Raw genomic sequence first — 11,868 nt, forward strand, 5'->3', positions numbered from 1 at the left:
AAAAAAAAAAAAAACAATAACAAAAATATATGGGCAGTGGTGACGCATGCCTTTAGCCCCTGCAATTGGGAGGCAGAGACAGGTTACATAGACCTTGTCTCGAAAACAAAACAAACGAACTTCAAGGAGCTGGGAGAGATAAGAGCACAGCTTTTACTGCTACTGATAAGGACAAGTGTTTGTCTCACATTTTATTTCACTTCAGGGGACCTGATGTCTCTTCTGACTTGCGAGCTCTGGCAAGTGCACAGTGCACATGGATACTCTTAGGCACACATATACACATGAAACAATAATGACTGAAATGAGTATCAGATTCTTGTGTGGTGATTGCAGACCAATAATCCCAGCTAACTAGGAAAGCTGAAGCAGAAGGAACCCTGAAGTGATAGCCATGTCCCCACTTCAGGGCCTGTTTATGCTACACGGTGGTTCAGAGTCACCCTGGGCAATTTAGTAAGCCAAGATCTCAAAAAAGTAAAATAAAATAAGGTGTAGATGTACTTTGAATGTGGGGAGTCCTGGGTTCTTTCCCTGGCATCTCTATGAACATTAAGAGCTGAGAGGGGGCTGAAAGTGTCAACAGAGCATGCATGGTCTTGGTCACACCTGCAACCCTAGTACTTAGCACTGGCATTCCTTCTCTGCTCCACCCAACAGTTACCTAGCAACAGCTGGGTAGGCCTGGCTTGCTATAAAAGAGACTGGTTATCCTCTCCCTCTCTGACTCTCTACCCCCTTTCTCTCTAGGACTCCCTTCCCCCTCTCTCCACGTGTTTCTGGAGAAGACCTCTGTCTCTGTCTTTCTCCTCTGTCCCCTCTCTTTCTCAACCCTGCTTCCCATGCCCCCAAAGCTGGTACCCTGGTGGGGGATGGGATGCCTTAGCATGTGTCCCTGAGGCACCCCCTCCCCCCACACCTTACCATGCTGTACAAAACATGGCCTTAGCTTTATAAAACACATCACTTAGGAAGCAGAGGCAAGGAGAAAGAGGAAAAGAAGTTGAATTTCATCCTCAGCTACATAGTGAACTTGAGGCCACGCTGGGCCACATGACACCATACTTCAAGTACAAAACAAAAGGACTTCAGAATTGAGAGCTGTAGCCAACTTAAAATCTGCCAAGGTTGTTGGGTTTCTGCGAGGTCAAGGCCAGCTTGATCTATATAAGGAGTTCCATGTCAGCTGGGGCTACACAGTGAGGTCTTTTTTCCAAAAAAACAAAAAACAAAAACAAACAAAAACAAAACAAAACAAAAAAAACACAATTGCCACAAGAAAAACACCAAACGAAGTAGAGCGGCCCGTGTCTTTAATCCCAGAAGTCATATTGGTCTGTGACTTAATAGCATGGGACCTTGTTTCCAAAAACTAACACAACAGTAAGGACGGAAGAAAACAGAGAAAGGACAAATCCTTTTTTTTTTTTTTTTTTTTTGGAGACAGGGTTTTCTCTGTGTAGCCCTGGCTGTCCTGGAACTCACTCTGTAGACCAGGCTGGCTTCAAATGCCTGCCTCTACCCAACTTGTGAAGCAGGCAGATTTCTGAGTTCGAGGCCAGCCTGGTCTACAGAGTGAGTTCCAGGACAGCCAGGGCTACACAGAGAGAAACCCTATCTCGAAAAAACCTAAACCAACCAACCAAACAAACAAAAAGATTTAAAAGCAGACATTTATACAGACACTTGAACACACACGTCTGTAGCACATTCTCAATCTTTTGGTTGCAGTAGAGATAACCTAAATATTCACCAGCAGGTAGATGGGTAATGAATGTGGACCTTATACATAAGAATACTATGAAGATATAGAAGGAGCAAGTGATTCTTCTATGTACTACAGCATTGATGAGCCTGGCAGACATGATTCAGACAGGAAGAAGTCTGATATAAACCAGTTACATGGTGAGTGCTTCCACTCTGGGGAGCTGTCTACAACAGGCAAGACACAAAGTAGAGGAGGCTGGGGGGGGGGGGAGGAAGGACAGAGTGTTAATGGGGTTGGGAGACTTTGAAACAGTAACGGTAGTGATTTTATCCATTTAGAATAGCACAATTTGGATTTGAGTGGAGATAGGTCAGTCAGCGGTGTTTGCATATTGTCGGGCCTGAGTCCCATTCTTAGACAGAGCACTTTAATCACAGGAGGCAGAGGCCCAGGTCAGGGTCATCCATCTTAAAGTTGTAGAATAGCCTGGGGCACAGGAGACAGTATTTCACACTATGCACACGTACACCTCCAAGGTAAATACAAAGGGTCTCTACTGAAACCCAAGAGCTGATTCCAGACCTTGTATACACTGTTTTGGATTTTTGTTCTGGTTTTTTTTTTTTTTTTTTTTTTTTTTTTAAATGGAACCCGGGCTTCAGCGCCTCTGTCAGCAGCACTGCTGGCTTCTGATTCAAGACTGTTTATTGATTCAGTGATTTTTTTTTTTTTCCCCCAGAACGCTTTGGAAGCTAGCAGTTCTTCTCAAACTGCAAGCTTTACCTACCCACCATTCCCTCAGTAATAAGGTGTCTTCGAGGTCCCACGGAATCTAAGTTGGCCTCAAACTATAGAGCTAAGAATGACCTTAAACTTCCGGGAGGGGGGGCACCACATCCACCCTATTTAATTCTGTTTTATTATGAGACAGACTCGCTGTGTAGCCCCCGCTGGGCTTGAATTTAACTAATCCTCCTGCTTCAGCTTCTCAAGTGTTGGGAGTCCAGGCTGTGATTGCGACAATTTTTCATGTAGCTCATTCACCCCTGCGAGAATGTGTGCAGGAGCTGAAGACTTGCTTTCGGCCCTCACCCTACAGTGACTGCGGCACCGGAAGTCCTGGTATGGGTTGAACAAACCACCTCGCTGGGAAGGAAGGGCCCCGCGGTTCCTGGGACAGGATGTACACCGAGGCCCCCTCCCTAGCCACCAGGGACTTCCCAGGCCTGGCCATGTTTCTGTGTGTCCAAGTTCCACGAGAACTCGAGGGTCTGGACAAAGTGGGCAGCGCTAGGGATCCTCCACGTTTTCAACAAGGAATCAGTTCTGGTAGAGGCTCGGCTGGGTCTCCTGGGAGCGCCGAACGCTTACTTTCTAGGGGGAAGGGCTGGGGGCTGGGACTTTCTAGGAGCAATCCCTTCCCTCCAGCTCTCCGGCCTAGGGTCAAAAAGAGGCCGGAGGAGGCGGGGACAGCTGTTGGGCGCTTTCCTTGAGCCTCCTGCACCTGCGGTTCCTTTGTCCTTAGAGCCTCCAGCTCCCTCCTACCCTCGCCCCCAGGTTATGCCTAAAGCATGCCGGAAACCAAAGTGAGAAATTCTCTGGTTGGGTAACCCGCAGCTGGATGGGAAACTAGGCTGGCTTCTTGGAGAGCCACGCGCCTCTGCTTCCCTCTTTCTGGGATTTACAGCCCAGCACCTTGCCCGACTTAAAAAACAAAAACATTTAGGGACTTGCTGTTTCTTGAGCTGGTTTACATACGAAACTCCGTTGAATTAAACTTGAACCACCAGCGTTAACACTGTTAAAACCTAAGTGGTCTGGGGAAGCGGGTTTATAGGACCATTTATTTCTTTTTTATGAGATAGGGTTTCTCTGTGTAGCCCTGGCTGTCCTCGAACCAACCTCTGCCTCTCCAGTGATAGCATTAAGGGTTTTAGGCACTATGCCCGTCTTAGGCCAATTTCATAGACAGGTAACTGAAGTTAGCACTCAACTTACCCGCCTGAGCCACACTAAAGAAATCGTGTAAGGGGCTGAAAGCAGGTTTAAAGTTTAGTCACCGCCACCCCACCGGTGGGGGTTCCTACGGAATTCCGGTCGAGGGGGAAGAAACGCCAACATTTAAAATTCCTCAGCTCTTCTTGAAACACTGCACCCGATACTCCCCAATTGTTGGAGACTAAGCTTTCCACACACTATTCCCCCAGTTCGTTAATTTCTAAGGCACTCCCAAATTACAGGGCTAGCTTAAGCAGGCAAACTCGTGGCAAAGAAATGGGGCCCGGCCTCCCTCTGGCTCTGCACCCAGTCAAACCAGTTCCGGAGGCTTAGGGAGCGGCTGCCAGCCCTGACCCCTTAATCCCGCCCCTCCCCCACCAGGGAAGCAAGCCAGACGAGCCGCGCGTTTTACACCGATGGTCTTTATTTTCCTAGCTGACATTGTAAAACTCCAGGTAGTTGGGAATTAAACAACCCACTGTGGGAAAAGTAAAGATTTTCTTAAACACGCTGGTAAAAAATATTTTTTCTCTCCTGCCCGAAGAAGTCGTGTCTATGACAGCAACTGCGACCAGCCGCCCACCCGTCCCGCGGTGGTCCACGCCAGGCGGTCATCTAGGTTGACCGGTCCCGGGGTCTCCAGCCGCTTCAACTCTGATCGCAGAAAGATTTGATTGGTTCAGTTCAGGCTCATCCACAGCAGCCTGTGGGAGAGCAAGGTGACTCAAGTCACTTCCCAGTCCCTAGGGCGTGTCCACACCCTGGCCTCCTCCCAGGCCCCACACCCACGCAAGGCAACAGGAAGCACCCGCGTCTGTCCCATGACGCAACTCTGACCGCTTGCACAAGCGTGCCCACTTGTAGGGGCCGAAACGCGAATGGTAGTGAAACGGCCTTGAAAGGGCAGCCTGGCCCCTAGAAAGTCCGACCCTGAGATTCAAGATCCAGGTGTCCCTTCTCCAAGCCTAGAAGGGACAGTCCTTTAATAGCACCAATGGACGCACGTCTGGGAGAGGCGCCCGCGCCCCTCAGTCCTTCCCCTGGCCTCTCGGCAGCTCGGGCCGCGGCTCTTCTTCACGGCCCCCTCCGGCCTTTGCCTCGGGTGTGCGTTCTCCGCTCCGGTGGCGCCGCTCGTAATTCTCAGAAGGCCACCACGGCTCGCACCAGCACGTTGAGCATATTGTCGGCCGGGCGGCAGGCTGGCTTGGCCTCGCACGTGGGGGGCGTCGGCGGGGGCACGGCGGGTCCACAGTTCAGGAGACTGGAGAAGCGCCTTTGGAGGACGCGGGCGAGGTTAGGGAAGGCACCTTCGCTTTGTGCCGGAGGAAGCTGCAGGCGATCGGGAACCTCCGACGTCGCCTCCCCCTCCCCCTCTTCTAGACGGGCTTTCTTAGTTGGTACCAGTCCGGCGTCACTACCGTCGCTCAAGTCGCTGCTGCTCCGGCGCTTGCGGCTGACTCTAGCCGGGGACGGGTCACAGAGCGCAGGGGTCTCCTGGACTCGCAGCACTTCCTCTTGCGTATCCATGGGCTCCGGAGGCTGCTCGGCGTCGGGGGGCGCTGCTTCCACTGCAACTTCGGCTTCCCGCGGCGGGTGCAGGCGAGGGTCAAGGGCCCTGCGGGATGGCGGGAACTCGGGCTGATGGGCTTCTACCTTGGCTGAGAGGTAGAGCTCCCGAGCGCTGCGCATAACGAGGGACAACTGCAGACTCCGGTGGAGTCGCAAGCCACCTCGCTGCATGCGAGAGTGGTACATCTTCCATACCGACAGAGTCATGATGCGCTGCGCTTCTTTCTGTACTTCCATGCTTGTTCGACGGGAGTAGCTAAGTAGAGAATGGGTTAAGACGGGCGGTGCTGCCCAGACAAAACACTTACACTGGCAGGTACACTGCTAGACGTCGCGGCGAGAGCTGCAAGCCGGAGCCTTTAAATATACTCAGAGTGACGTCACTGCAACACCACGCCCAACCAGAGGGCCTCATCCGGGCTTTCCACAGTGGCTAGCGAGCCCTTAAAGCAATAGGGATAAATTTACGCCTCGAAGGAAAAAGGACTTAACTACCGGCAAGGAAGAACTTCCCCACTGCGCCTTAAGACACTAGGTTCTGGGTTCTCAGAGTCACCAACGGGCCAGAGGATGAGGGCCACCAACGAGACGGATAGTGGGCGGTAATCTGACTGCAGTGGGGAAAACCCGGGACCGGGGTACATTCCCCGAGGGCACTGTTCATCTTGCCTACCAGCCTGCTAATTAATATTTTCTGAACAGTAAAAACGCTGCTACTTATTAAGCAGTTAATACACGCCAGTTACTACAATGTCGAACTTTCTCTCTCCTCCACTCCATAGAAGATACAGTTTTCCAGGTGAGAAATAAGCAGCCACCTGACCAATATTTACTATGGCGAAAGGGTCAACTAAAGCCTGCAGCCCTTCTATCTCCACCTTTCTGGACATGGGTGGAAAGTGGGCACGGACACTGTACCCCGTAACCACAGATAGCAACCACCTCACGACTGCTGTCTTTAGTTTCAACGTTAAACATCTCCCAGTTTTCTGCAACCCAGTGGCATGGAAGTCCCAATGAGCATAAGGCCTGCGATCTTCCCTTGTCAATAGAGCAGTTTTCTGCCTTCACGCCCTCGTGAACGGAATTACTCCAAGAAAGACAGATATCTGGGTCGAGATGGCTCAGTGGGTAGAGCCACTCGTTGCCAAGCCTAACGAACTCAGTTCGATTCCCGGTCCCACGCGGTACAAGAGAACAGACTTCTGTACGGTGTCTTACACACACACACACACACACTCACTCACAAACATACAGAAACAAAGAAAAAAATAAGACGTGGGTTCCACTTTGTATCACTTTCCAAGAAAAACTTGATTCTAGTTGCAGAAGGGAGAAAAAGTTCAAATAACCCTTCATTTGCTGTGCAGGCCCTTTAAGAAACACCCCCACGCAGCGGGCAGGCTTCCCGCCACTGCAGCCGGCCGACTTCCCTGGCTAAATTTGGATGTAATGACGTAGTTGGCGCCGCGAACCACTTCCGATGCCCATATAAGAACAAGGGCAGACTGGCTTAGGCGGAGGAGAGGGCTTCCGGGGCGGGGCCCCTTCCATCGGCGAGCACGCCCCTCCAATCTCTGGGGCTTCCAGCCCTCAGGAGTCTAAATGCTGTCTCGGGTCCTTCGAGTCTGTTTGGTGCTACCGTTCTTGGGCAGTCTGCTCAGCGTCCCGGAGAAAACTGGACGTTTCCTTCTCTCATGCTCTCACACGCTGCGGCACCGTCATGCGGGAAGAGTCCGGGTGGAGTGAGATTCGCACCCTGTGGAGTTACGGAAAAACATCTTCGAAACCCTCCTGCACTCACATATGTAGAGGACAAAGTACTCGGTTCTGGGGCTGTTCTTTCTTCCCGTCTTCCTGGGGAAACTACCCGGGTACTCAGTGTTGGTGGCACGCCCCTTTACCTGCTGAGCCACCTTGCTGGCCTTTTAATAATTTTTGGTTTTTTGTTTTTGAAACAAGATACCACCTTTATAGTTCCAGCTGTCCTGCAATGCTTCTGAGTGCTTTTTCTTTCTCCTTCTTTTCTTCTCCTCCTCCTCTTTTTCTTTTTGTATTTTACCTGCTTGCATGCCTGTGCCAGAGGAGGGCATGGGATCTCCGGACACTGGGTCCGTTATGTGGGCGCTGGGAATCGAACCTGTGTTTTCTGAGAACAAGCATATTTTGTTTGTTTTGAGACAGGGTCTCACTATGTAGCTCTAGCTGTCCTGGGACTCATTTTGTAGACAAGGCTGGCCTCTATCTCCCTTGCGCTAGGATTAAAAGCGTGAGCCACCGTGTTCAGCTACAGCAAGTGCTCTTGACCACTGAGCTAGCTAAATTAATGCATTGGTAGAATGAACTCCGTATCCCGCTGTCATCCCATAAGAGTTACACAAAAGCAAGATTATTCATATTGGCTAAAAAGGAAACTGAGGTTCCACAGTTGAGGTTCGACCCAATTTTGTAGTAGGCTGCCAGTATGTGTATGCTCACAACCAAGATGGCCGAGGTGCAGGCGGAAGTCCACGCGCTTTGGCCCTCTAGCGCGGCTTTTTCTTGGCGGTCGGGTTCCCGATGGTGGCATCCCGGCAGCGAAGGTGGCACCATGTATCGCTTTCTGTTAGTGAACAAGTTAGCCTGCTCCTGCTGGGTGGGGGCTCGAGCTGCGGGGAGGAGGGGATGATCTGTCTCTCTAGGATCCTTTGTAGTCCGAGGGTGAGTGACGGTGTCGGGAAAGGGATGGAAGGGAGCTGTCTCGCAGCTAGTCGGTGCCAAGGTGTAGGCCATCGGGTGCGTGGGTCTCCCTGTAGTGGAGTGAAAGGATATTCGGAGAGCTGTTGGGATGTCTGGGCCTCGGCTGGTTTGGGACCTCTGCTTCGAGTCGTGCTCCCGCAGTGATGTGCAGAAAGCTGTGAATACGGTCTGTAGGCTGCGCGCCAGCGCAGGTGCGAGCTCCTGCAGGGAGAGACTGTGGTGGTCGGAAAGAGCTCGACTGACCACCAATGAGCTGCGGAATAGCCTGAGTAGCATCATTGGGACCTCTGGGACTTGGAAGAAACGACTATATCCTGGAGCTTTAGAGAGGAGGCAAGGCAGAGCCTGTGGCCACCGTAGGGGGTTGTGGGAGCCAGCCCTTTAAGGAAGCTGTTCAGCTGAGAAGTGTTGAAGTCTGGAGGAATGCACGCTGGGGGAAGTTTTTACATCTCTGGCTTTGATTCTTGGCTCAGCACATGCATAGTGGAAGGCAATCCAGGCAAATTCAAGCTCCCTGTTGGGGACCTGATGGAAAGAAGGGTGTTCACAGAGAGCACGCAGGAAGCAGTACAGGTGAAGTCCGGTTAGGATGTATTGGGAGATTAGGGTATCTATTGAAGCTGGGCACAGGTGTGCTTTGTTTGAGACGGGGTTTCACTGTCACCTGCCTCTGCCTCTTCTGCGCTGGGATTAAATCGTGCAATACCATATTTAGCTTGTATTAGGATCTCTAGACTCTAAATGCTATCTTCAGCCACAGGAAATGAAGGACCACTTCGTTCATATTGGTCAGCCTAATAGCCCTGGCCTTCATGGGGAGGAATCAGAGGTAAACATGCAGCTCAAGTATCACCGGTGTTGCTTCCTGTCAGTCTGACCTGGTGTAATCCGTCTTCTGCGTGTGTGACCCTTCCTTTCTGTCAGTGTCTAGCCTCTGCATTCTTTGGCTATCTATCTGCCTCTTTACACTTAAGGTCTTAGTACATAAAAACATTTGGAAGTAAAGGATGTACTTGCTGTCTTAGCAATGCTCTTGAGCAGCTGTTAACTACAGTGTATGCTGGTTGCCTAGAGATAAGGAGAGTCTATGGTCAACTGGGCATGATGGCTTATACCACTAATTCCAGCATTCAGGAGGGTGAGGCAGGAGGATTGCGGAGTTCCAAAGCTATTGTGGTCTACACAGCAAGTTCCATGCCATTCAGGGCATAGTGAAACTCTATCCCAAACAAAATTAAAATTCATGGTAAGCTTGGTGAGGTGACTAATGCTTGTAATCCAGGAACCAGAGGCCGACACAGGAGGCCCAGACAGGTTTTAATTTTTTACATTTACTTGTTTATATATATAGTGTGTGTGGGGATTAAGGGACATTTTAGGAGAACTGATTTTTCTCCTTACACAATGGATCCCAGAGATTGACCTCAGGTTGTTAGGCTTGGCATCATTGTCCTTACCTTGGAGCCATCTTCATAGCCTGGTGGCACACATCTTTTTCTGAGCTCGAGGCCAGCCTGGTCTACAGATGAACTTCCAGGACAGAATAGAGCTACAGAGAAACCCTCAGAAAACAAAACTCCCACATCTTGGCCCCCAACTCCACGTCCCATGAAGTTGTACCATCAAACACTCTCCACTTCAGGCATACCTCATTGCCCTGCCAACTAAATGAACAAAATACAGTAAGGTCTGCAGAAACAGTAACAGGACCTAGCCCAAGGTCAACTCCAGCCATCCAACCTTCAGTATCAGGGAGTGGATCCCCTGGCTTCATAACACCCCTCCACCTGAGCAGTAAAGGGGCTCTGGGATATGACAAGGGGCCAGGAAGACCTTCCCCTTGCAGTTTCTCTGGGCACAAGGTTCCAGGGTTTTAAGCTTAAGTCTTGATTCAGGCTGTGGATCACTCTGTAGCCCAGAGTGGCTGTGGACTTGAGCAATCCTCTTACCTTAGGCTCCCAAACGCTGTATACCATGCCTGGCTCAGTTGGTAGAATGTTTGCTTAGCATGTTTTAAGCCACAGGTTTGATTCTTTGTTTTGTTTTTTTTTTTACATTTTTAAAAAAAGATTTATTTATTATATGTAAGTACACTGTAGCTGTCTTCAGACTCTCCAGAAGAGGGCGTCAGATCTTGTTAAGGATGGTTGTGAGCCACCATGTGGTTGCTGGGATTTGAACTCTGCACCTTTGGAAGAGCAGTTGGGCGCTCTTTCCCGCTGAGCCATCTCACCAGCCTGATTCTTTGTTTTTTTTGAGACAGGGTTTCTCTGTATAGTCCTGGCTGTCCTGGAACTCACTTTGTAGACCAGGCTGTCCTCAAACTTAAAAATCCACCTGTCTCTGCCTCCCAAGTGCTGCGATTAAAGGCGTGCGCCACCACTGCCCAGCCACAGGTTTGACTCTTACTATTTCATAAACAGGGTGTGGTAGCCTGCACTTGGTATCCTAGCACTCAGGAGGTAGAGGCAGGAGGAACAGAAGTTCAAGGTCATCTTTAGCTATGTAAGGAGTCTGAGAATACAAGAGACTCTGTCTTAAAAACAAAACAAAACAAATCCCAAAGCCTAAATGAAGTGTGGTTGTACACATAGAATTAAAAACAAAAACCAGACTAAATGCTAGACACTCCATGTAATGGAAGACTAAAGTTAAGGTGGGAATATTTTAAGTTGAAGGCCTGCTAGACTATAGAGTGCCATTAACATGGAAGGACTGGTGCAGTAGTATCTGGGGTAACGTGCCTTGGCATGTTGAGTGTATATACACACATATGTAAAGAAAGAGAACCAAGGTGTACCAGTAGTTCCTGTTGTTAAGTCCTATTCTAGGTATTCTTTTCGATTTAATATTCCCCACTCCAATCCTGGGAAACAAGGTCTATGTCTCTCTTAAGCTGGGTGGCATTTCCCTTTAGGAAGCAGAGGCAAAGGTTCCGAGTTCCAGGACAGCCAGGTACACAGTAAGACCATGTATCAAAATAAACAAGCAAACCATGAGGAAACGGAAGCATGCTGAGTGGAACGGCCCCCTTGTTGGTGGCAGGTCTGGGGAGGCAGCCCATGCCAGTCTGTATTATAGTCACTCCACCCTGTCTGCTACAAACCCATCTGGGTCTGCCTTGAGTCAGTGTCCTGCCCTGATTTTGCCAGCTGCTCAGAAGCCTCAGTGTGCTCTTGCTACTTATAAGAGCAAGCCACCCAGCAGGTTTGTGGATGGGGAGGTGTGGCGGGGTAAGGTTGTGAAAACCCTCAGGTATGTTAGCTGCTGTTCCTCCAATTCAGCAGTTGATCATCGACCACCAGGATAACAGCTGAAAGTAATGTCTGAGAGCATCCAGGTTCGGAAACACATCAGGTCATGTTGGGTGTGTGTGTCATGTAAGACCAGAGCTTGGTGCCCCTGACTTCTCTGGTGCACAGGGGCTACCATTTCACCATGGTATTTGTAGCATGCTGGATGTCTTCACTCATGAACTGGATAGATCACATAGTTTCAGATGGACTGGGTCCTCAGGAAGATGGAAGTGTCCCATATAAGTGGTTAAGTTCTTTTTGGGTAGGTAAAGGGAAGAAGTTGGTACTGTGCCTCCTTGACTTCTGACCCTTTGGCAAACAACAGTGGTCTGCCATTGTGGTGGTCCTGGGTCTACTACTCTATGGCCTGTGCTGTCCTGACTATTTAAAAGGGGGAATGGGATGTGGAGAGCTGACTCAAGGCTGTCTTGCCAAGCTAGTGGGACCTTTGGGCCTTGGGCTGAAACCTAGCTTCCTCCACAGGTGTGGTTTCAAGTGCTCCTACAAGGTGAAGTGGGAAGACCTTGCATAAGCTCTGCCCCACTGCCCCCCCCCCAT

General features: G+C 50.2%; 1 protein-coding gene across 1 annotated transcript; it reads right to left on the reverse strand.

The window, feature by feature from the left end:
* Window positions 1-4,108: 4,108 nt before the first annotated feature.
* On the reverse strand, window positions 4,109-5,608 carry Ier2 (immediate early response 2). The gene has a single exon (XM_021220508.1). It carries the CDS (start codon window positions 5,510-5,512, stop codon window positions 4,847-4,849), a length of 666 nt encoding a protein of 221 aa, XP_021076167.1. The 5' UTR covers window positions 5,513-5,608; the 3' UTR covers window positions 4,109-4,846.
* Between the last annotated feature and the right edge of the window lie 6,260 nt (window positions 5,609-11,868).

The sequence above is a fragment of the Mus pahari genome, chromosome 20 (assembly GCF_900095145.1).
Source record: "Mus pahari chromosome 20, PAHARI_EIJ_v1.1, whole genome shotgun sequence".
Taxonomy (NCBI): Eukaryota; Metazoa; Chordata; class Mammalia; order Rodentia; family Muridae; genus Mus; species Mus pahari.

Excerpts from the sequence above, each read along its gene's own strand:
- Ier2 (XM_021220508.1), bottom strand. The coding sequence starts at position 5,512 with ATGGAAGTACAGAAAGAAGCGCAGCGCATCATGACTCTGTCGGTATGG.